Source organism: Ambystoma mexicanum, chromosome 1p (assembly GCF_040938575.1).
Source record: "Ambystoma mexicanum isolate Mex_15411 chromosome 1p, UKY_AmexF1_1, whole genome shotgun sequence".
In the NCBI taxonomy this organism is placed as follows: domain Eukaryota; kingdom Metazoa; phylum Chordata; class Amphibia; order Caudata; family Ambystomatidae; genus Ambystoma; species Ambystoma mexicanum.
In genome coordinates this window covers 1,074,895,571-1,074,921,952 of record NC_090921.1, presented here as the reverse complement: position 1 = coordinate 1,074,921,952, position 26,382 = coordinate 1,074,895,571, and the positions used below count along the sequence as shown (strand labels likewise).

General features: G+C 47.1%; 1 protein-coding gene across 1 annotated transcript in view; it reads left to right on the top strand.

The window, feature by feature from the left end:
* Positions 1 to 26,382, top strand: part of INSRR (insulin receptor related receptor) — a 672,290-nt gene that overhangs the window by 488,765 nt on the left and 157,143 nt on the right. Inside the window, exons 13-15 of the mRNA XM_069604567.1 lie at positions 1,366 to 1,502; positions 9,215 to 9,383; positions 17,782 to 17,890. Of these exons, the coding sequence (XP_069460668.1) occupies positions 1,366 to 1,502; positions 9,215 to 9,383; positions 17,782 to 17,890 (415 nt within the window). The remainder of the gene's footprint in view (positions 1 to 1,365; positions 1,503 to 9,214; positions 9,384 to 17,781; positions 17,891 to 26,382) is intronic.

Sequence of the window (26,382 nt, the reverse complement as noted above, 5' to 3'; positions counted from 1 at the left end):
TGGAAGTGGTGAACTTTGAGAAGGGGTCTGCAGCAGCAATTAAGGCACGCCGTTTCTGGTGAAGGGAGAGGTGGCACAGTCCGGTAGGTGCCCCAGCAGCCACTGCTGCAGACCCTCTGTTGCTGTTGGGGGTGTATTATCAGGGGTGATTTCTGTTCCTGGTATGTCAGGTGCTGTGTTGGAATCCAGGCGTAGGTGCAGTTTCTGAGGGTGAAAGGAACCGCCTGGATTTCATGCAAATACATTTACAAAAGTGCACTGTTTTTCCAGAATGGGAGTGTACGTGTTGCGTGCCTGTCGGATTCAGCGTGTCTGGGCAAAGTAAAGGCGGTGACGTGTGAGCGAGCGAGGGAGGGAGGGGGAGGCTTTGACCCAAAGCCCCTTTCCACCTGCTGATGAACGTGTTGCCTGTGCGGTAGGAGATCACATGTTCTCTTAATGGCCAACAGAGTGAATTATTTAAATTGGTCTTTTAACAGGTCGCTATTATTGAGCGAACTAAATGTTTCGAAGCAAAAACTGAATGTTTAACCACACAGAATGAAGAGGGCAAGAGCATTATTTCATTCAATTTACAATATTAACCAACTCGATAATTACAATAATAATTAGCATTGGTATTACATTGCCTGCTTTAGTAGATGTTCTCCATGTTTGGCCTATTGGGAATAAAGTGGCTTTTTAAAGATTTTTTTTGGAGAGGGTATTTTGTAATTTAATGACCATCGACTATATATACATCCAATTAATTCTGAACATTATTAAATGCTGTGCCTCTTTCTCCAAGTATACTATGGGGGGCCCTTTTTTGCACTACCCTGGTTCACCTCCTTGCTTTTTTGCCACTGCCTGTCTAAAGGTTCCCTTACCACCTGAGATTCAAGGTATGCTGACAAACACAGGACCTGATTTGAAGGGGCCACCAGTGCTTTGCGGAATGGAATTCGTGCAGATAGGGTGGATCGGGGGACAGGGCAAGTGCTGGTTGTTTGATATGAACTGAATTACCCACTGCAATGCTAAGCACAGTATTTATGTGGATGCATCACAGAACCGTACCATTATTGGTGGGCATTGTGTCCTGTTTGTGTAGCGGGCGTTCTAAGAAACAATCATACGTTCGAGATAATGTTTGTGGACGTTGTATACGAGGTAAATATTGTTTTTGGATAACGTTGTCCTAGATGTGCTCAGATAGCCTATCAGAATGTCTGACATTGGACTGTGTTGGGTAGAGCTGGGTGAAGTGCTTCCAAAGGAAGCGAGTGTGCACGGGGAGCAGATATCCAGTCTCTGCACTTTACTGGGCTAGAATGTGATAGTGCCACCCTTTGCCTAATTGACTGTGACCGTTTCTCTCTCCAGCCCTAGCAGACAACATACCTGGCAACATCACCTGGGACCATATCAGCAAGAACAGCATTTTACTCAAGTGGAACGAGCCACAAAACCCCAACGGGCTCATCTTGAAATACGAGATCAAGTACAGTCGGGAATCTGAGGTACTGGATCAACTCATTTTCTATCTGGTGTAAGGCATGGTTATCAGAAGTACGACAGACACAAGGAGTACAATCCAAGGGTGTTTATTGAACAGTATATGAGTGAGAAAAACGCCTAATCTAAACCTAACTCTAAGATGGGAGCAAGCTACGTCCATCAAAGAAAACCCTGTCCTAGTGGTGTCATGGTAAAACAAAATGGCCTATACTAATAAACCTATTGCCAAATCCTTACTCTAGATAACAAAAGTGTTTGGAACAATGATATGTATAACAAAAGAGTGTCATTTAAACAGAAATGTCCAAAAGGGTTTTGGTAGTTCAGGACTGCTGAACTAGTGCACTCCCTTTCCCACGTTACATCACGGGACAAGGCGGAACGTGTGAGCACCCCTTCAGTCTATAGGCATCACGAAGCAGTTTATTCAGAAAGGACAGGATCCCTTGAATCAATGGCCGTTGCTTGGCCTCATAAGACTTTTCCCAAGCTCTCACCATGTAGGATTCCCCTCTTCCACGGCTTTCTCGTGATACCCCTTCGTTGGGTTTCACCTTTGTCTTTACACCACTGTTCAGTCACTTTATCAAAATGTGGGATTCGCTTTCACTTGGTATCCCTCCGTCAGGTTCACTGTAGCCTTTAAATCACAGTTAAGTTAACTTTACCAGTTGTACGAGTTTATAGCACTCAGGAGCTCTTAATCTCTTTTAAAACAACTATTTGGTTCACTTTCCCCGATTCACTCAGGTCCCCCTCCTCCAGGCTCAGAACTTCCTCTGTAGGCAGTTCTGGCTCACCTCGATCGGGCGCGAGCCTTCTAACCGCTAGCATCACACTTGTTACTTTGTAATCTTTCACGCTTTCACTTCAAAGTACTTCCCAGTTCAATACAGAGACTTCCGATAGGCGATCACGTCTTGCTGGGTCACTCTGTTGTATTGTAGCAAGTGCGCTTACTTTCAATAATCAGACTTATCTTTCTCACAGCTGCCATCCAACGAGCAACCCACAATACTCGATAAAGTTCAATGGTTTGTACCGGCATCCTCTCCTGAGGCCTTCTGGTATCTGCAGTTCTTAATTAGCATCAGAGGGCTAATAATTCCTTAGATTAGCTTTACACTTAGTTTCACCCTTTTGTCAGTCTTTCGACAGTGCGAGGGGGGGCTTGTACCTGTGACTTTACCTCGTATAGCCACTTTGACTATTCACCTCCTTTCTCGGTTATTGTCTTTCACGGCTTCTCTCACACGCACAATCTCAGCATTCTTCATTCTTGCTACAATGTGCTTTCACTCAGTTTCTCGACAACCCAACGGGCACTTCAAACGTTAATGTCCTTTTTCATTTATCAATACAAGCTAGTCTCCCATTTCACTCACCAGCAGCAGCTGATCACTTTATCAATACCTTCCGTGTAGTCGAGGCTTTTGGCCCAGCACGGCTAGCCTCTATTTAGGGCCTCACGCGGCGTATGAAGGAGCTACCGCTGTGACCTTCTGCAGTAACAGGGAGTTGCCCCTTTGGAATTCTGCAGCGACTTTCTCCCCGCAGCTGCTAGGACCACTGCCTTTCATTTGACTCCTGGTCCTGTCTGCTCTGCTTCCATGGTTGCGTCGTCTTCCTGGGATTTCCTGCCCTTCAGTTCTGCTGGTCTTGCTCCCTTCGGTTGCCCTTCTCACCTTGCTCTCTGGGTGCTCTCATGCTCTGCCTTTTATCCCACTGGGGAAAGGTACAGGATTCAGGTGCGAGTCATAAGTTTAAGTGCCTGACCCTGATGTTGGGACCTGTCAAACAGACTGGCTGTGTGAGTCTGTCTTCCCCTGAAGTGCCTTCTGTGCTGCAGTGTGTATGTGTGTGGGAAAGTGGGGCGGGGGGTAAAGTTCCTAGATAGTACATGGAACAAGGGTGTTCTACAGAAAAATGGGGACAGGGATACTGCGTCTCTGCTCCGGGTGCCCCACTCCCTAGGGATCCTTCATCCAGGTGATCCTCCCGCACTGGTCAACTCTCAGGAACTGGATCCAAAGGTGATCGCCGTGTCCTGGCCACCTGGACGACAGTACCCAAGGGATTGAGCAGTGGGACACCCTTTGGTTTCTCACACTGGTAGTGATTTGTTTAGAATCTGGACATATAAATTTGTCTCTCAAAGATCTTTGAAGTATAAAGCAGAGGGGATTTCACTGTAAACCCCAGGATTCTGGTAATTCTCATGTTACGTGTAATCTTACTTTCTCAGCGTCTTACTCTTTTTCCTAATCATTGGGGTGAGATTAGGACTACACCCAAAGGCAAGCAACCACTGCTTAAAAGAAGAACTTTGTTCTATTATTTTCTTAAGTCTCATTTCTAAGCAACTTTAACCTTTTCATCGTTTTCTGTATCTTGGCCTATGGAAAGTTGGGGTCTAGAGATCTGGTAACGTCGGCTGGAGTCGAAGGACTCTTACAAATGAGAATAGGACTCAAATCCATGAAGATTACTGGTAAATCACCAAATTACAGTCCTTGCCCCACTTCATCAGCAGTCTTGCTAATAACTTAGTATGTATCAAGCTTCGAATATCCCAGTCCAACCCCTACAGACCTTTTACACATACAGGTGGTTGATTTCATGCAAACAGCCTGAAACGGAGGAATGCGTATGTCCAGCCTGAAGGATCCTTCACCAAAACTGCACCCATCAATACGACCACCTTTGTGTGAGAGTGTCTGAGGAAATGGCCATGTTGCTTCTCTGACGGTCTCCAACCACAAAACCTCTAGCTATTCCATTCACTCTCAAGATGTAGGGGGACGTTGCCGTCGCAATAGAGACAATAACAGAATTATTTCCATTTTCACCCACATCGCCAAACTCGTAATGAGGGCCAACATGACGGTTATAATATTGTAGGGGCACTGCCTTTAAAAGCTTAAGCAATCCTTCGCTAGCCATGTTATTGAAGTCCCAATGTTTTAAAGGAATAGATCAGATCACAAGCATCCATCTAAATAGGGGTCGAGGAAGCCACACTGTCCCCCATCAACTAGACTTGGCTAGTCAACAGGCACATTTCTAAAAGTCAAGAGCATACATCCGGAGAGAGAAAAGGGGTACTTCTCAATTCCAGCTCTCCAGGTCACTGAGGAGACCCCAGGACTGAATTCCCGACCAGGACTTTACCATCCACAGCCTGGTAAGGGTAGTTGCTAGGGAATGGGCTTCACACCTATCGAATCCCTTTGGGTCGAGGGGGTTGCCAAAAGTGCAAAGTGCACTCTGTCCCCTAACTCAGATTACCGAAAATACTGCCCCAGATGTAAGTAGGAATTTCTGGTCGAAACTACTCGCACCTTTGGTCTGGGTACAGGTGATCTGGGGGTTGGGGGAGGGTCACAGTTGGAATGGTTGTTTTTTGTGTCTGGTGTAGGTCTGGCATGGTTCCAGATATCCAGCAGGCGGGCCACACCAACTACGTTGAGAGGACCACTGTGTCTCCCCTGGTGGATGACCCCTAAGGCCCTGCAGATACAGAGTTGCACTGTGAGCCCGGGCAGGGTCAGGCTGGCTCGGACCTTGTTGGCAGTGAAACACCGGCTCCAGACAGTCCTTTCATTGTCTGGAGAGATTAGCTGATGCAGCGGAAGGACAAGGTTTCTGGGCCAGACGGCAAAGATGTGGCAGGTGTCCTGCTTGAAGGTGAGATGGTGTCCAGTGCAGTGATGATGCCCCTTCACTGGATGGTCTGATCCAGGGGAACTTCCTTAAGCCTCAGATGGAAGTACAGCAGTGCAGGATGCAAGACTGATTAAGGCCACCCATCTAAGAGGAGGAAAGCACTGTGGAATGTCTTCATTGGTGGTAGAAAGCGGTCAGGGGGTATGTAGTGGCTGGCCTTAGTGATGCTTGTTTCCTTGGCAGCAGTCCTTGGACTGTCCTCTGTTGCATCTTCAGTCTCTTGTTTCCAATGGGTGATCTCCAGCTGGGATCCAGACCTACTTTTCTTAGCCAAATTCCAGTCTGCTTGCTGACCCAGCCCACCAATGGACACCCATCCCACCAATGGCGAGGGTGTGCACCATGCAAACATGTAGTGGCTGTCCACTACAGTCATGTACATCCGGCTGCCCCACATCTGCCCAACAACAGATAGCCCCTTTCTGAAATGTGGTTTGGGAGCAGACAGTCGCCCTCCCATTTTCACCAAGTTCAAGGCAGGATTCCATGATGGTGCATTAACTTATTTGGGATTTTCGGGTCTTGCAGGGAAGGATGGCCGCCAAAAGGGAGGTCTTGAACCATGAGCAGAAGCCATTTTAAGTATATGGTGTTACAAATGGCATATCCCTTGTATCAACACCATTTCTATCAAGTGTGTGAGGATACCATGCAGTCCTGATTTTTAACTTCCAACACCTATAAGCCAAAACTATTGCATTAGAGTACAGAGGAGAAGAAATGGCATATGAGCGGGACACACAGCTTGTATTTGCCCACCCAATGACTGCTCCTGGCCATTCCTACACAGTTTCTGCCCCTCCCCACCCAAAATACCTCCTCATGGGAATCTTTGAACTAGTTTTATTCAAGTCTTACCATCAAACCTTGCACTCAAAGTTCCTGTCCGGGTTCTCGTAAAGCGGTCTTCTGCGAGTTAAAGATGTAATTGGAGCTGTAGTCCTGCTACTGGTGTAATAGAAATGCTGTAACTAGGTTTGCCTTCAGCCATTCGTTTTATAAGCACTATGCGTGTCCTGCACGGAAGTCCTGTTAAAAACAAACACTGGCAAAGCCAACAGTTTTGGCTTGTGTATAATTAGGCATTTGTGAGGTGCTGCTATTAGATGCCCAGGTACACACGCCATTTTGCACCTCCTTCCATCAATGACCAGTTAATACCACTATGGCATTGCCTGCCAAGTGACTTTACTATGCCTACACAAAAGCCCAAACTGTTGGCATTACCACTGCTGGTTTCCCTTTGGATTCAGGGACTTGTCGTTTTTTCTGTCCCATTTGAAATTTACAAAAACAAAACATCTCCAGTATTCGAAGCAAAGAGAGGCCTGGGCAGCTTTCTCATGCATGGCCACAGGAAACCTGAGAGTTTTGGTAACACTGCTGAAGATAACTGACCAGTCTCCCAAAATAATTGAGTTGAGCAGATGATTCAAAAGACCACACTCACCCCAAAATCAGCCAGGATACAAGCTCAAAGGCAAATATGATGTGTGTTCCTTTTGAAATGAATGAGAGAACGGTGGAAAAAGGGAGCTTTTCCCTAACACAAAGGATGACATAGTTTAGTTCAGTAAGTGATGCACCCCTTTCTGTACCCAGCAAATGGCTCCAGCCATGGCTCCAGCCTGCAAAGTTCACATGCAAAACAAATGGAGGGAACGGACGAGCTAAACATGTGTTGCTGTAAACAACCCCATAAGAGTGGGGAATCCGGATAACATTGTCAATATCTACTGTAAGTGAACTGGAAATCAGGCAAGCTGTAAGATGTAAAAAAAGAAAAAGGCATAAATGACTAAAGAACAATATTGTTTTCCGGTAGGTACATGAAAGGAAAGGCTATGGAGTCTTGGCGATTTTTTTTACAGTGGTGTCTGCTCCACCCCATGTTATGTAAGCTTTTACAATTCGTTTTCACATTTAATTTTAAAATAAATATAAGTTTTAGCACAAATGCCTTATATTTCTACTTCTTAAACTACTTTGACTGCATTGTGTCCCTTTACATTTGGGTCACTCCATTGTAATTACACTTGGTTTTTGGCCACCTTGTTCCATAGATGTACACTCTTGTGTCAAATGATTTTTTCTCAAATCTTTTTTCCTGCCTTTATTTTCCGCAGAATTATTTTAATAAAGTGGGGTGGGTGGAACCTTCCACCCCCCACTGGCCCTGCATGCCCCCACCCCAACAATGGTGCCTAAACGCAACACATCTTATTTTTATTGAACTAAATTCAAGCTGAAAAATACAAGCAATAATGGTTCAGACAAGCGTTCAGACTACTTCTGTTAAATTCTGGTTTGCACAGGGAAAGCCTACGCTGGCAACTTCTATACAAGTCCTATCCTTGCTAGAAACCTCCTGGAGGAACATGACGAACATGGCCGGCCTCTCTTGGCCCTCTTCCTACTCCCACCGGTGAGGCTCAAAAACTCAGGGTCATCTTCGACTCCACACTCTCCTTCTCTCCTTGCATCTCTGACGTCGCGAAGAAGTCACACTACCAGCTGCACCTCCTCAGATATTCTTCCTTTCCTCTCCTTCCTCCAGAAGCTCACTGTCTCCAGAGCTCTGGTTCTCTCTAGGCTGGACTATTGCAACAGCCTCTTTCTAAATCTGCCTGCTTCTACTCTCCGCCCTATGCAACTTATCCAGAACAGGACTGCAAGACTTGTCCTTGGCCTCAAGCCCAGGGATCGTATCTCTCCAGGACTAAAGTTTCTGCATTGGCTCCCAGTGGCTGCGAGGATTAAGTTCAAAACCCTCTGCATTGTCCACAAGGCCTTCTGGGGCGTGGGGCCTCAATACCGTCAACTCTCTCTTCCTAAATATCTTCCTTCTCGAGCTCTTCGCTCATCCGCCTCCAACTCCCTCGGGGTCTGTCGCTTCTCCATGCAACAAGTTGGTGGTAGATCTCTTTCTTCAGCTGGGGCCTCCCTCTGGAACAGCCTCCCTGCCCCCCTGAAACTTGGAGAATCATCTCCGGTTTCGGAAGCGCCCCAAAACCTTTTTTACCTCTGCTTTTTCTCCTCCTCTCCCCTGCCGACTTCCCGACTGAAACTGCACTTGATACCTGGCCACCCTCGGATCTCGGGCCCAGGTCCCCTCCCTGGGCCCGAGAATAGCGGGCTGCTGTCCTTGACCGTGCAGCCGCCCAACTCCTCAGGTAGCCGACAGAACAAAGTCTTGTCTGGATCAATAATGCCTTCAATACTTATTGCTTGTAGGTCGTGACAAGCACCCTATGTGGTGTAGATGTTAGGTCTTGCAAGATACCAGCCTGAGTGTCGGGGTGCGGGTTGGTATGGCCTAGATTTTGGTAACTATAGAGGTTGGGGGACTAGATGGATCATGCTTGAGATCTGGTCTGTACATGACACTGCGCCTGGGCCGGCCTTCGCTCTGCCAGCGCCAGGGGACTGTCAACAAAATATGGCAGGGTGCAGGGCTGGGGGGGACGGGGCGGCCGAGATGGTGCCAAATTTGTAGTTGCTCTGCAAAATAGAGCGCTGTTGCAAAACCAGCAGCAGTGCTCTTATAGCCTAGGAATTACTGACTCTGGAGCGGAAGGGGGGGTTTAATCTCTTCAATATTTTTTTTTATTTGTTTTGGCTTAAGCCTTTACAAAGATGATACAAAATATTTAGTAAAAAACAAAAGCACATAAAAGTTACATTACATGTCATAATTTTCCACCAATCTCTTCAATATAGCGCAGCTGTCTTTCAAAGGCTGCCCCGTGCTGGTTTAGCATCAGAGTCCTATTGCAAAAAGCACCCCTGCAGGCGCGTGGAGAACTGGGTGCATTTAATTACATGAATGCCGTGCATTCACTCACCACACTAGCTCGGGGAGCCCTTGGAAGATTCCCTTGAGCTGGCGCGGCGTTCGCCCGGTCTCCAGGCCTAAGGCTGGCCCTGCACTGTGGTTGCTAATGTTACGTAAAATGAGATAATCTATTTTTTCATTCTTTCTCTTCAGGAAGTTCCAGCAACAGTTGTATGCGTTTCCCGCCAACGGTATGGAAGATACAGAGGGGTTCATCTTACACTCTTACAGCCTGGGAATTACTCTGCCAAGATCCGTGCCACTTCCTTGGCAGGAAATGGATCCTGGACTGTACCAATCGTGTTTTATATCCTTGGTCCTGGTATGTATTCTTTGTACTTGTTGAAGTTATTCACAGAAACAAAATGTATCTAGTTGTGCCCGTGTATTCTGGCTCTGTTCTGGTGTCCCCTTTGCCTTGCTCCTCTTTCCACCCCTTTGCCTTGCTCCTCTTTCCACCCCTTTGCCTTGCTCCTCTTTCCACCCCTTTGCCTTGCTTCTCTTTCCACCCCTTTGCCTTGCTTCTCTTTCCACCCCTTTGCCTTGCTTCTCTTTCCACCCCTTTGCCTTGCTTCTCTTTCCACCCCTTTGCCTTGCTTCTCTTTCCACCCCTTTGCCTTGCTTCTCTTTCCACCCCTTTGCCTTGCTCCTCTTTCCACCCCTTTGCCTTGCTCTTCCTTCGACCCCTTGCCTTGCTCCTCCTTCCTCGCTCCCTCCTTGCCTTGCTCCTGCTTTCCCCCTTGCCTTGCTCCTGCTTGTGCCCCTTGCGCTGCTCCCTACCCCATCCCACCTACCGTGTGTGAGAGTTATGTTTTCCGACGCTCGTTTGCTGTAGCACTCCAGTCATTGCTTACTGATGCACAAAAACCCTGGTGGTGGCAACCTAAACTGTTGTGTGGTACGCATCTTCGTTCCTGAAAATTAGTAAAATGGTGCTTTTTGCGTGTACAACATGGAGGTTTGTCCCCGTGAAATCCCGATGAAGGGTTTAATTTATTTATTTTTTGTGCAGGTTTGCCTTACCTTTTTATTAACTGGCTGGGGCAGACACGGGTGTGAAATGGATCGTGCCAATGGTCCCCTTCTCTGTGAAGTCACAGCTCACTTGGAAGGGGCCATTAACATCCCAAAGGCCCTGATTCTGGATACACTCCACAGCAAATGCCTGCACCACACATAACTGATTTTCTTTTTTTCTAGGTAGCCTGCAATGGGTCTAAATTGGCAAATAAACAGTGAGATGACGCATTTGCTAAACTGGAAAGAAATGCACGTACTTGCACATTTTATTCAGAAGATGCTTGTGCGAAAGAATTCTGTGACGTGAACACAAGTGGGCAATACACAGATGTCTGGTTGTCTTGTGCAGTTTGGCAAATGTGAGGCATCAAGGAGTTATTATTTTACGGACTCCGATTTCGTGTTTAAAATGAGTGTTCAAAACAAGGAAAGGGGTTGTTTTAAAAATTGGAGATGAGCATGGGTACAACTTTAGACTGAGAGTACATCACCAGGCCAAACCCGATATCCTGGGATGAGGGTCAGTGTTTTTTTGCAAAAGCAATTTTTTTTTGAAGCGTATTAAGTGATTTTTCTAATCTATTGCGTCCTCGTAAGAAGGCTGCACTTTACTTGTATGACTCTGGTATGCGCCTGTTGTCCTCTTTTCACGTGCACCTATGAGAAAGGTGCAGGTCACAAATAATGCTAGCAATGGTTTGCGCCCGATTTTTCATGACATTTTTTTAAATTTATTACATTTGATTATACGCCCAAACCCGGGGGTATCACAGCGTAGGTTTGTTGTAGAAAAGGAAAACTTTCTGGTTACAGGTCAAAAGCATCACATGATTACTACAAAAACAATGACAATGGTTACAGTGAGATAGGGAGAAAAAAGAGTTAGTTACAGCAAATAAGTTACATCAGACATATGAATGTGAGTAAGTATTGGATGCGGTTAGATTCAAATTTGTCAAATTACCAGGTCTTTAGAAGTGTCTTAAAATGGGTGTGGGACGCCTCGTTGCTTATTTTATTGAGGAGTGAGTTCCATATTCTGGGGGCTGCTACAAGGAAGCTGGCATTTCCTGTTCTGGAGTTCTTAAAGTGGGGAATGAGTAACTGGGTGCTGGTGTTAGATCTGAGGAGTCTGGTTGAAGTTTTCCGGGTAATATATTAATTTAGCTAGATACGTGCATTTTGGGTAATGCGTTTGTGTGTGGTGGTGAGAGTTTTGTGAAGTATTCTCGCTTGTACAGGTAACCAGTGTACCTCTCCTGGACTATGATATGCGGTCCCTTTATGATATCCAGTGCTGCTCTAAGAGCTTCATTTTGCAAGAATTACAATTTGGCTAGATTTTTCTTGGTAGTGCCTAGTAGGAGTATATTACAGTAGTCTAACTTGGACAAATTAAGCGCTCTAGCTAGAATGATGCAGTTATGTGTAGAAAGAAACTGTCAACTGAGGGAAAATGAGTTTGCTGTGGATGAAGCGATATGATATGATGGGTTATTTATAACGCGCTTAATACCCAGAGGTTTCTAAGCACGGAACCGAGGATCGAACCTGTGGTGCTCCGTGTCATCTTGCTTCCCAGGCAACCACGTTGCCCCTGAGCTATCCTCCCGAGATGAAAGCACATTTGGGAAAAGAATGACTCCAGTCTTTATATCCGACTGATATTTCTGCTATTGAAGGGTTGTATGCTTGAATCACCCTTTACATAACGCGCACTAGACGATTGTTCACAACACTCGCCCTAAACTGTTTGTAACATTGAACGATCTCCACTGATCCATGAGGTTTTGAATGCGATGATAGAATGGCTGTAACATCAGCAGAATATTAGCCGAGCCTCAGGGAAAGGAACGCTGTGAACATACTCCGTTCCGAATCCACAAACCTCGTAAGATAATTTGGTATGGCGTGTTTTCGGCGGTAGAGCGCGTTTGAGGGAAAGCCAGTCTCTGTCCAGGGCTTAGAAGATCACAAGCTCTGCATGCCGTCACTTCCGTGTTTTCAATGCTGGAACTCCTGTCCTGTAGAACAGGGATGCTAGATTTGTAATGGGGCCGCACTGGAGTGAAGTGCTCGCGCAGCACAGCAGAACCAGATGAACACTGGTCTTTAATGAAATAATGGCTTTAATGCATGGAACATCTGCAGTGTGGGTCGCTATAACATTTAACTGTGGGCAGCAGCTGATTGCACAGCTGGCACCCTCTACAAATACCTCCTAGCCCACACTCCCTTCACAGATGAGGACACCTGCTCCTTCGCCATGCGCTAGGCTAGGCCAAGACTGACGCAGCCTGTTGGGATGCAAATCCTGTAAGGCCATTAGCATGTGGCTGGCTTTCCTCATTTGATTCAAAGACTACCACATTTCCCAACCTTCTGCCCACTTATGAATGACGAGCCACGAGTACTAATTACAGGGGGAATTACTCGGCCATTTACATCAATTATTTAATAGCAAGCACAGTTATCTGGGTGAAATTCAATTGGATCAATACCTCGTATTAAACTGTGCGGAGATTATTGCACATCTGCACCGATGAACAGAATTGTGGGCCATGCCTCATGACTGAAGTCAACAGCCAAACTTGAAGAATTGAGGCTGTGTCGCCCTGCTATGCCAATCATCATGCATACAGACTTCGCTCAGGCATATAGCTTGGCCCCGCGCCATGTCCGGTGAAGCCCACCGAGCATGTGATTGCCATTAGCACTGAGAGGCAAACCCTTGCGGTGTGCCAATGCCGATTTAAACAAGTAGAAAAAAACCTGCTTGCGCTCCTTTGTTCCCAGCCCCTCCACTTGGAGACCCTCTTCTGTTTCCATGACGAACAGAGGAAGCCAAGTAATGAGGCCCAGACAGAGGAGCGCTGTTAAGGTAAGGAGGGGGGGGGTGGGTGTTATAGGGTGTTGAGGCTCGCGATGGGGTGGCAGGAGGGGGAAACTAACAGCTCTGGGTGGAGGGCGAGTGCACAGAGTACTCTGGTTGCCAGGCTTGCATCATTAGATTCCGCCCAGATTTGGAGCAATCGGATTGGCATTAACATTCATGATCAGTCTGAATATGCTGCTACTAAATGATCGAAGGAAATGAGTTACATGGATAAGAAATGTTATTGTGAAATGAGAGGTTCGGAAGATGCGTTTTGCAAAAATGACTCGATTTGCGTAGTAAATATCTAAAGCACTTTTTCCGGTTGTACAATATTAGGTTTTACTCTGATGCGTTGACCCTTATAATGAATTGTAACAAGACGAGTTGTATTCATTAGTCACATGAATTTGTTGTAGAAGCACTTTGTTGGCGGTTTATTTTTGCATGTATAGATTTTATAAACTTAGTTTGTACTTATCTTTTAATGGGATTACAGTGTGAATTCTTTTTCTTTTTTTGGTGTGAATTTTGTTTGTTAAAGCAGAAATTCGATATTAATAAAGATTGATTGAACATGTTTTCCCCTTCTTTCAAGCTGCAACATGTTTTAAATGTTCCGTTTTTGAGGTATGTTCTCCTCGCAACATACGCACGCCCCCATTTGTTTTTTTTTATTCCACTAAGAGCATTTAAAAAAAACAGAGGCTGCATTCATTTATAAAAGAAATTGAAAGGAACACACCTTCCCCGGCGATAGTGGCGGGCCATCCTACAATCTCCAAGAAAGTACACAACCTGTACAATTGGATCACAAGAGAAATCTGGAAAGGGCTGCTGCATCCAGGGTCGGACTGGGCCATAAAATTCTCTCAGGCATCAATGAAAAAGTGGTCCACATTTGCAATTGGCTATTGTGAGAAAACAGATGGTGTCTCACCCGCTAGTACCCGGGGATCTCCCTCTCAGGTGGCCAGGGCACAGCCATCACCTTTGGATCCAGACCTGGGGGGGTGGGGAGGGTGGACGAGTGTTGGAGTATCACTTGGGTGAGGGATATTCAGGGAGTGGGGGTGAGATAGCTGATGGTGAGACAGGGTATTCCCGCTTTTTTTTGTTAATTTACCCATCCTATTTTTGTGGATTTTCTGAAGTCCCAACTCCTCAACCCCACCCCTTTTTTTACATCAACACTGGGCCGAGAAAGAGGGTGACTGAGTAAACGGAATAACTCTCACATCGTACTGGACATGTCCCGTTAATCTGGTCCGGCAAAGTCAGGCACTTTACCCTAAGTGGATACACCTGATACCAATTAGCTACCTTCACACATATAAAAGGCGACACTTAAAGACACGCTCTGAGCAAGGAGGAACTTGAGAATGAGCAGAACCTCCGGTATGAAGGCACACCTACTGGAGCAGAGGAACGGACCAAGGGACGAGAGCAGCGGGCCCAAAACCCAAAGGCTCCCCTAACGGAGGTCGTTTCCTCCGACAGTCAGCGATAGACACATGGAGAAGGCCAGATTCCACAAGTGAAGATTGCATTGATTTTCAAAGATGCCATCGACCCTCCCGGATGAACGGCAGAGTTTTGGAGGCGAGGTCAAGACTGTGGTACTAACCTTAAGTCGAAAATCGGAAAACTCAAAACAAGAACTAAGTGCACAAAGCCGGTGAGTTGGCAAGCAACCTGAGACTGGTGTGTGTTAGTGAATGAAATAGCAACATCATATCACATGTGAAGGCTGCATGCGTGTGGATAATGCATGAAGGAACGCAGACCAGTGACTGAACTTTAAAGTAAAATACAGCTGCAAGATCAGCAATGCTAAGTAACAGAGTGGTCTGGTGAAAGGAAGTAGCCCATTCGAAAGTCTCAGTGAAAGATGCATTGTTTGAAGATAAAGGGGCGAACAAACGGCAAGAGTGAAAGTAAATAGTGAACTTTGAGTCGACGTGGTCCTGCGGTGGTCTGTAAGGAAAGCCACGCACATTTATACATTCGAACAAGGTCTGAGTCAGATTGACGGAGACCCGAAGTGTGTCAAGCTTGGGGAAGGGAGCCCCCTTGCAACTTTGTGTGAACTTTCATGAGAGGTCTGAGCCTGGCAGAGGGGGACCTACGAGAACAGTGTGGTGACCGCTCTCAGCCCAGCCGAGGGGGACCTTTGTGAACGTTTTGGTTGAAACATTATTTTGAAAGTCAGAGGAAGGACCTTTTAAATGTGGAAGGCCAGGCAGGCCTCGATCCACGGTTTTGAACGGTGTGCTGTGTTGGAATCCAAGCCTACAAGGATCGCCTTACCTCGTGATGTCCAACCTTGGGAGGAGAGCTGGTTCCGCCACATTATCATTTGAACACCGACTTTTCCTTTTGCATAAATGTTCTCCTTTTTACACTTTTTGTACAAGAGAAGGGCAGGCATTGGGTTTTTGTTAGCATGGGCCATTTTGATTTGACAGGCTCCACTAGGACTGTTTAGTTTATTGTTTGATGGTTGAGAAAACTCCCATCTTAGTTATAGGGCAGAATAGGAGTTTCTACAAACCCAACATTTTCAATAAAGGTTTTACAAATTGTATCCATTGTCAGTGTCAATACTTGTGATACCATGCCTTGCCTACACTATTCATGCCTTTTGACACTGTTGGAATTGTAACCAAGTAGGAGTTATTTGATAAAGTGTGATGCAAATTGTGCATTTTACTGAATATGTTTTCAGTCACACTGTTCAAAACTACTAGCTGCATAGTGAATTAGCATCTGGGATGACTTGGTTGTTGAGCTTTGAAATGGAGCAGTAAATCAAAGGTCTATGCATGATTAGGCATATAGAGGGCTACTGAAGAGGTTTAGAAGCTCCCACAGGTTGCAATGGTTGGGTGTTTGGAGGGTGGATGAATTCAGCTTAACGTCATCAGATATAGCAAGAACTCTGGAGACCATCCAACTCCGTTTCTTGTAGGCACTTGCCAAGTTAATTCCAATTGACTTCTGGTTGGATGAGCTGAAGGCATTCATCACCTACTAAATGATAACTGGTCTAACCTGGGCACTTCCTACTCTATTCTCACTGAAGAGTGACCTGTCCAACAAAGTGGCCAGCGGACAGGTAGTTGACCCCAAGAGGAAAAACTTGCATAGCGGGAAAACCTCCAAAGAAAAGACTTGGAAGGCTGGAAGACTCTGCGAGATTGCAGCCACAGCCAACTGATGAAGAGTCTGTAGCAATTGAGGCCTCTAGAAATGAACCTGAGTCCAAGGCCATGGATCAATCAGGAGCCAGGAAGGAAGAGGAACAAATGATGCAACAGACTAATGAGGAAACGGGACACACGCACAATAAGGACCAAGGACTCCAAAGCAGATGGTCAGCGTTGATCTGACCATTCTTCCCCAGACCTGGAATGGAGCCACGGTGGTAGTGCCGGACTCTGGAGTCTGGCACCTATGATGAAGGTCCACCAAGGAATGAGCCCTTACATCGGGAGCAATTTCAATACCCCGTGCTCCTGTGCATGCTCCGAAGTGGCAAGCAGCAGTGCCAGCCCTTGTGAGATTTAACATTATATGGGCTCTCGGAAGAGCATTACGATGTGAACCTACTGATTCCTGAAGTAATTTCCAATTTGTAGGCACACTCTGCTCTCTAGACAATTGCGAAAGAAGTAACTATGCTTCAGACTCCCGTTAAAGGACTACCGGCAGAACAGCGCAGGAAGAGGGTCCGGGTGGGCCGGAACAGCAATCGGGCTGTGTCACTGTTCCAAGGTGAGCCAGATACATGCGCAGATATTGAATCTTGAGATTGCCCATTCTTGGACACTACTAGTTCTCTGGGTACCTCCACTTTTGCTGACAGAGGAATCACTTAGAGTGCACATACATCTAGGTGGGCTGTGATTTCACAGGCTCAGGACTCCACCAGGTCATTCAGATTCTGTCAAATCCCAGCAGCAGGTTTCGATGTTTGCCATTTTTCCCTTCCAGCATGGCTGACATGGGAGTTGATATTGGGCCTTGTACCCAGCCACTGATTAGGAGAAAGTATTGCAGCCAAGATTTTCAGATTTCTTTACCACCTGGTTCCTGAATCCTTGCCACAGAATCAATGTAAGAAAATTGCGGCAGTCAATCGAAGCTTTCTAGAGAAAGCTGTCCTTTTCAGTTTTTAGAGATTCTGCACAATATTAACTTTCATGGCTTGTCCGTTTTGCTCAAGGAGAGTGTTTAGCGGAGCGTATGGCATAATTAAACCTACACCAAAATCCGAATGCTTTTTAAAATATATATTTCTTGAACATATTTAGCACCATTGCTGTGCTTGTGATGGATCTCCTGATGAGACAGAGGCAGAAGATTCTAGTAATGCCTTGAACAAATGAGCCACCATGTTGTTTTTTTGTCACCACATTAACACACCCCTATGTTGCTCTTTGTGGACCAAAAGGTTTGAGCTCCGCTCCAGTGGTACATGCAACTCCTTTTCCTTCTGCCGGTTATTGCTCTCAGCTTTTAATGAAGTGCTGATCTAGCCTGATAGGTAGCATGGTTAAGCTCTCACTAAATGGAGCAGAATACTAGTGTGTGATCTGAGTGCGTGGTTCCCCTTGTCCTTCCTGATGATCTCCAATGGAATGTTGATCAATGCATCTACCTTACTGTCGATCTGATAAGCATGATGCGCCTCAACCTTTGGTCCGGATATCCCAGGAATGTTCGTTGTTTCGAATGTCTGTGCTCCATTCCCATCCCTGCCCATTTCTCACTTGCTGTCTGGTTCACGTCCATTGACCCCATACCTGCTTTCCCTCTGCAGACGAGGAGCAGCCTGAAGGCTTCTATGTGCTGCTGAAGGTGATGCCGATTGTCCTGTTGGTGGTGATTGCATTCCTGGCGGTCTTTGTCTTTTTCTACAACAAGAAACGGTAAGCGACTTATGCCTGCCACACACAGTTCATAGGTCAAAATCCTCCTGTAGTCTGCAGGGTTGAAGAAAGTGTTGGATAGCAGAACTCTGCATGCTCATGGTTCCTATTGTTTGCCTGATCATTGAAGGCCTTCTTGTGTTACGATATTTGACACTTGAATAGTGTATCTACTAAGTCTTTAGTTTGGCGTGCAGCCCTGTTGAATTGTCTTTGCAAATGTTTACTTCTATTGGTTGGTCTATTTCTAATGTTAGTTTAGCTTGCCTTTGCTGAAGACTTCACTTTCGTGTCCTCGGAGCATAATTTGTAAGATAAGTGCCAGGCCCCAAATATTTGTTAGCCTGCTTGTAACACTGCGGCAGGCAATTCCCCACCATTGCTGCCGCCACGCACAGCTGCTCCCCACAGTGTCTACAAATTTGCAGTTAAACTGCAGCTCACACATGCTCATTCAATGATGCTTTGGCTATCATTACTTCATAATCAATCTGAGACAATAGGTACCGGAGCTCAGAAATAAGTGCCAGGGCTGATAACCTGCATGACCCATCTGCCTTAATTAAGCAAGAAAACAACATATTTTTGACAATACACTATAGCCTTGACCTGAGCCTAAACTTGACACCATCGTCCATCACCCCCATGGTTGGGTTTTCTTTTCATTCAGTGAACTACTTCACTCCCAAAAACTAACCTGAACACCTTCCTACCCTGTGCTCTTCGCAGGCAAGTTATAATTTTGAGATGGTTGAGTGCAAGTTGGTATTGTTACTTGAACTGTGTACCTACATATGTCGGTGCTCCCACGATGGAACACTTGGGAACGCCTGTACATATTTTTGGGAAATCCAGATATCAAACTTTGTCTCCAACTAATTGTGCACCATGGTTGTTTGTGGCCCGCTGGATGTTTGGGACTAGAAGTTCCAGGATCCTTCCCCATTGACCGCTGTTTAGGGGTGAAGTCCAACACCTTTTATGTGCCACATAATGAGTAACCGTCGTACACCGACGTGGAAGAGTCAGCCATTCTAGGTACCCCTGTATTCATGTTTTCACTACGAGAACTCCAGTGGCCTCTTGTCATGAAGGCCCACCCTTTGTATTAAGGGCACTAAATAGCTTCCCCAAAAATATTTGTATGTTTTTAAAAATATATTTGTATATCCAAAGAGAGCAATCGAATCTGAAACATACACTACATTCTATAATCCTAATGAAAGCAGTCCTAGGTCAGCAGCTTCGAAATGTTACTGCAATGTCACATGCACCCAGTGGCGGCTCCCTGCGCGGTCCTTCGGTTGATGAGTGGGGTGGCCATGGAGGATGAATGCCTCCACCCATTAAAGTGCTGCAGCCCCAGGGAAGGTAGGGATCAATCTGACATCCTGGTCATGTGGTGCTGTCTCTTTAAGGGGGTGGTGTTTGTTGGGCATAGCCCGACCCCCAGGCATAATGGGAAGACATACTCTAATGTTTAATCAGACTATGGAGTTGATTGTGGGCGAGAGCAAATAGTCTCCACAGAGAAAGGGTCTAAATTACTGTTGATTACTTGCGATGGTGGAGAGCAGGAGAGAGTAGCTGAGTGCTCAGCTTCCTGCTCACACATGCTTTGCCACACCAAGATTGAGACACATTTATTAGAGGTCGCGGTCCACTGAGCAAAGGAAGGTGGGGCCTCCTGCACAACGGGAAGGATGCAAGTGGTGAGAAAATAACTAATCCAGTCAGTGCCAGCCCCAGGTCTGCCAGTGCCCCCTTCCCCGCCCACCACAAATGCAGAACATCAGGGGGCTCAGTTCCGTTGTTCCGCTGCCGAACAATAGAACCTAGCCCCCTGCTGTTCTTGTAAAGTGAGTTCAGAGAGCCCCTTGCCTCCAAGTGTCCTGTTAACAACACCTATTAAAGAATCATGCTGTTATACTATAATAGGTGCTGTTTACATGACATTGAGCTTTAGGAAAGGCGCCCTTATTTGCTGCACTTGGGGGTGCCCTTGTGCGGCCGCACCCTCTAAGCGTACCACGAGCCGGCGCTGAATCCAGTGGCAAAGCTAAAAAAAGGTTTTGCACAGGAACATTGATCAAGGGCAGTTTCACATATGAAGAACAGATTTTCAAAGTTGCAGGAGAAGTTTGGAGGCAGAAGGAACCAACGAGAGCAGGAGACTGGTGTCAGGGGTTCTCCAAGGCAAGTAAGACCATTTATTTAGGCCCAGAACGCAGCTGGGAAAGCACGGTTCAAATGGCTCTGTGGAACTGAACTGAGTGAAGTGAGCTCTCAGGGCTGCCAACAGAGGGCCGAATCTTTAAACACAAACAACATCATAACATCATACAAAAGCTGACTGGTGGAACTACGTCAGTCCCTTATATCCAGGCATACACTGAATGATCCTAATTGGCTCATGCCGTCCTGGCTCCCATTGTCCAATACCACCCATCGTGACATCACAAACCTTATCACACTGCCCCACAATTACGTTTCAAAGCATTACGTGATTGTGCCGACCAATGGAACTTTATTCATCTGCCATTGGTCAGCCACAATTGAACTTGGCACAGGGGAGAAATTCACACAGCATCCTAACAATGTGGTGCCCCTTGGACATTGGCAAGGACACAAACACTGTTGTACCCTAGGGACACCAAAACCTCTCCTGGTGATTGGTTGCCTGTCGCTCAATCCCTCGCCCCACAGCCCTCTTCCCAGGATCATCTGCCAAGGGGTGATTTGAAACCGCGTACCTCACTATAGTTGGATTTTGCTTGACTGCATTTTATTTCTAGTTCCCTACAAATTCCCAGTGAGCATCCGGTGCCTAGCTTGCTGGCTTCGAAAGTATCTACCGGTCCCATTCCCTTGGCTACGTTCTCTCGAACTGCCAGCTTGCAACATAAGCACAACACTATAGCTGAGCGCTCGAGAAATTAATCGTTGCCCAGGACATGAGACCTCTGGCTGCCAAAAGGCAAATGTTTTACTTACCTGAGGCCTATGCTCCAGAATGGCTTGTGTTTACTCCGTGCTACTCTAACTTCTCTATCCACTACCCCTGCACCTTATCTCTATCCCATGCGTGCCCCTCTCTCCCATGCCCCACTCTGTACCCCCAATCCCACTATTCACCACCTGCGCATGAGTTACACACTGCAGCGGTCAATGATGTACTCTTCCCCCAGGAGTGCCCCCCCCCCATGAATTACCTAATTGATAGGTGAACCCCCTCCCAGGGCAGTGCTGAATTTGCCCCTTTACCGCACTGGTGTGAGAAAGGCCAGGGAGAAAAGGAGGTGAAGTTGGAGGAGATGAGGCTAGAGGAAGGAGGTTGGAGAAGAGCATGAAGCAAAGGAGGGAGTGGAGGTGAGTGCAAAGGAAGTAAGGAGATGTATGGGGAGAAGGAACAGTAAGGCCAAGAGGTGGCAATGGACTGGATTTTGGGAAGAAATCAGAAAAGGGGGGGGGCTAGATGAGACATGAGGTGGAGACATGCAGAGGAACAACAAAGAAAAGAGTGGCATAGACGAGACAGACCAGGAAGGCTCAGGAGGGAGAAGGAAGAACTCCAGGTATGTCATGGCGTATTCGGTAGGGGAGGAATACGCCTATAGCAAAGCATTGAGGAGAGGTGTCTGAAGAGGTAAAGGAAGAACAAAGGGAGAGGAGAATCAAAAGAGAACCCCTAGTAAGAGTTCTCTTAGGAGCAAGATCCTCCTGGCACAGCGAGGCAAGGTGGGGGAAAAGTGCCGCAGAAAGGAAGAGGAAGTACAATAATGCACCCTGCTGCAGATTGGCTTTTGTAGCCCTCTTTGGTGGAAGCCCTTGGGCTTTGTGTCGCAATTGCGATCCCCTCATTCGAGCTGCCACTTAAGGCGAAGGTGTGCACTGCACCAAGACCCGGGTGGATGGGCTTTTTGAGAACTAGGGAAAAGCAAGGTGAGAGGCAGCGGAGCAACCTAGATGATGAACACAAGAACCATTATTATGAGTAGGAGGTCAGGAAAGAAGTGCGAGAGTCACTTATACCGTCTCCCTACTCCCTCCCCTCACAACTGTGTGATTGGGATGCTTCATGGACAGGACCCTAGAATGAAAAGTTTGTGTTATTGAAACGGTGGAGAAAATATCCTAAAGTGGTTACATTTTACTTTTTGTAGATCTGTGCTGGGCCTAGCTTTTCCCCAACAACCTGACACCTGGTAAATACTTGCGGGGTCCATTTGGCAAGTCCAGAGACGAGTGTGTTCTGGCGACAGACTTTAGAGGGCTTTAAAGAATAAACTCACTGACCTAAGCCTTGGCACACGCGGCCAACTTTGGACAAGTTCCCAGGCCTTGAGGAAATGGAAACTGAATGGGACAGTGGGTCGAGGCCAAGAAGAGTGAATAGTTAGGAACGAATGCTGTGCCTAATCTAAGTAATATAGCACCCAATGCTAATGTGTGTGGGTTGCTGCCACTCTGCTTCAAGACGGCTCCTTATCTGAACCCCAAACGCAGGTTCTAAATGGAGAAGTCGCACAGGAGATGATCCAACCAATACCTATACACTCGGACAACTTTATGGCACTTATTTATAATTGTAAAAACAACATAGAATGCAGTGGAAAACACTCTGAATATTTTCACTCAAGATTCATCTGCTTTGGAAAAGCACTGTGGGCTTGCCTATGTATGCTTGCAATAGGTTTCTTTCGTAGTGTCCATAGTGTTTAATTTCACATTTCAAGTAAGGTGATCATTAATCTCTCATAGGAATGAGAAGCGCGTTGAAAAGTTAGAAGTGACTCGTTTGGGGGGGCCTTCATGCAATTAACCACTTTTTAGCCATCCCAAGGTTGTAATAAGACTTCCTTTGAGAATGAGTTCAAAGGATCATTGCCATCTGGGCAATCTAAAATCATCCTGGCTAGGGGTTTGATGCACATCAGCCCCCAGGGTCCAATATGACTTGGGTGGAGCTAAAGCGACACCTCTTTACAGAGGTTTTCCTTCATGCCTCCGGGCGGGCCTCGATACTTGCACAGCCTGCAAACCTACAACGAGACACTTGTTGTTCTGGTGGTGGTGCCACATTTCAGGGCAGGAGTAGTTTGCATGGTCACAGGCAGACAGTGAGGTCCAGACAGTGCACCGCTTCTGTGTTCCCTTTCAAGGGTTCCCAGTGGCCCTGGGACTTTTTCCCAGTTGCTGTGAAGCTGGTTGTTGAGGGTTTATAAAAGGACTCGACAAGCCAAGGTGTCCAGGAATGATTCGCGGATGTCTAAAGTGAATGGGGCTAATTGGCTAGGCTTCTGAAATGGGATTCTTTGGTCAAATGCCCACACCGCTTCAGATGTTCCTCTGTGCCCACCCCTATGGGTTACCTCCTGCACACTCATTAGCAACTTTTGTGGCCACAGTTTGTCTCTCCATGTGAGAGAGGGTATGCCCAGACGTGGGTCCCTTGCTCGCTGCGCCATAGGGAACCAGGCTGCACCTCACTGAGGAGGTCCAACAAGGCGCGAAACATGTCTGCGGTTGCTTGATTTTCTGTGCAGAGGGGACCTGGCCTAGCAGTTCGGGCTGGGCTGCTACCATTGGTGGCGGCAGCTGACTGATTTGCACATGGCTGGACCCCTTTTGCAATGGCGCAGACGGGCTAAAAAACGGTGGTGTGGAAGGTTGCCCAGAGCAATTGCCAGTGGTTCAGATTCATTCGAAACCTTCCACCCATCATTTTTGTGGTCTCCACCCATCACTTTTGTGGTCACACTCATGAGCACCTGGCACTTTGGTTTGCAGAGTAAAAACTTGTCCAAAACGGTTTGACCCTTGCATCATCTGTCGGATCCTAAAACTGTTGCTCATGACACACCAGCTTGCCCTGGTCCTTACAGTAGCCTTTTACCATATGGACGGCTACAAGCGACTGTATTGCAGCCTCTATGATGAAACCGTGTTCAGGCTCTAAATTATACATAATTCCTCATTGGCCTGACATGGATTGATGGAACATTGCAGCAATACTGCATCATCAGTGGTGGCCAGTCAAACAAAGCATAGCATTGAAACCCGCTCATTGCACTGAAAGCTGTACACAAACGGACACTTAACTATACAACTATTAGACGATACAAAGGACCCCTAGTCAATCACTGATGCAATCACTATGTATTAATGCATTTTAATTGTGATACAACTCTGCAATTAAATGCAAAAATAGTCCTTGGACAAATGCGTTAATTGGAAATTCAAAAAGCTATACTAATAAATGTGTCAAAATACCAAGCTCCCATCATAGACGGGTCATGAAATTAAAATATATTTAACTTCTTAAACAACCTCCACAATAAGATGTCATAAATGTGGAAACCTAGTAAGAACATCCATTCTCAGGAGAGCAGGGATTTCGATGCATTGTCCATTCTCTGCAGAATATTTCCAGTTGATGTCAAAACCTGCATTTTAACTGATTTTTGTTTTTTTGTTTGCGTGCGTGTATAAAATATTAAAGGCATTCAGCTGAGATAGCCTTGAAGACAATTGCTGTTTTTCTTCTGGTTTTGCCCATGTTACACTCTGACACTGACATTTTTTTTAATTCAAAGGAACATCCCACAGTGGCATTCTGACTCTAGCAGCCTTATTACTGTTCTCCAAACCATCTGATACCACCCCAGCTATTGCGGCCTAGTAACACATGTCACAACCAGCATGCGAAGGGTATTAACACCCTCTCCTGAATCACAGAGGCCAAATAGAATCGACCTCTCCCACCATGGTTGGCACAGGTTCCTGAATTTTCGGTAGTACAGGCAACCATGAGGCAGCCAATTTGGGGGGGGGGGTCGAGGGACAGGGGAGAGGTTGTGGATAGGAAGGGGGAATGTGGGAAACTGGGAAGAGGGTTAGGGTAACGATGATTTGATCGGTAGGGGGATTTTAGGGAAAGAAAACCCACCTTAATACATTGCCTCATATAGTCCTAATACCTGTACTGACCTGCTCCTACCAAGGAATGCCTGACTAACACACTCCCAACATCCTACACCTGTAACCTCAATCATGAACATTCATCACTTGTGAGGGAATGACTATGAAGCATGCTCGATTTAGCATTGACATTCATGCTCTCAATAACTCTGAATCATGCAACATCATATAGCAATGGTTCGAGGGGATTGGGTCCTCCGACGTATTCCATATCTATGACATGTAATCACCACAGCTGTGCTGCTTCGGAAACTTTTCGGCGTCTGTGTCCTGCGTCGATGCGCCGTCGTCGAGGACCTCCTCCGACGTCCGACGTCATCCGATGTGATAAGTAGGACGCACGACGCCCATAGCCTCAGTTCTGTTTTTTCCGCGAACGTGTTGCTTCGTGTTTCTCGGTTTCAACGCCTCGACTCTTTGGAGTTCGGTTCTTCGAACCTGTTCGTTTGTGAAAATCCTTCTGAAGATGTCTACTTCGTCTTCGACCCCGCGTCCGGGTTTCAAGAAGTGCGGGGAGTGCGGGTCCAAGATGTCGGTGACGGACTCGCACGACGCCTGCCTCTGGTGCCTCGGGGAGGCCCACGACACGGATGACTGTATCGACTGCCAGTTGCTTACGTCCAAAGCCTTACGCGAACGTAAGAAGAAGTTGTCGGTAGGTCGGGTGTCCAAGCCCCGGAAGTCGAAGTCTGCGGGGCTTTCGACGGATGATTCGAGGGGTGACTCTCCGTGTCATCGTCGGAAGTCTCGTGGGTCTCCTTCTAGGAGTCAGTCTCGCCACTCCTCAGCCTCTTCGAGGCATTCTCGGAAGCGCCGACACCAGTCGTCTTCCAGGTCCTCTTCGGAGGGCTCTGCCCGGCACGTCGCTTACCCCTCCAGATGTGCGACGCCAGAGGAATGGGCTTCCTTCGGGAAGAAGATGCTGGCGATTCTTGAGTCGCAGGGTACTCAGCCGTCCGCGCCCCCGAGTGGGGTCGGTCGTGTGAGGTCGAGAGACACCGCTCGCAAGAGTGGTCGGCACGAGTCACGGGAGAGGTCCCGTTCGGACAAGGGGACTCGTTCTCGACGTACCCGTTCTAGGTCCCGGTCCTCAACGCGTTCGAGACCGTGTGCACCTGTGAGGTCTTCGAAGAAGGCATCGACGTCTGTGGCGTCGAGGGCGTCGACAGGCTTTCTTGAGGCTCTGGCTCCGAGGAAGTCGTCGAGGGCGTCGACGGGCTTTCTTGAGGCTCTGGCTCCGAGGAAGTCGTCGATGCCGTCGACGCTCAGGTCGTTGAGGGACACGCTCGGGGCTCCGGCCTCGAGGGCTGTGTCGACGCCGCCGATTCTGGAGGCGCTGCATCTGACGTCGACGCCGGTTCTCTCGACGCTGGCGCCGATTCGCTCGACGCCATCGACGCCTTTCGTGTCGGAGGTACCCCAGGGCACGGGTGGACCCCCTAGGAAGGCTCTGGTTAAGAGCAAGCACTCTCGAGTGCCTTCTTTTCGCCACCTGGACTATATTTCAGAGG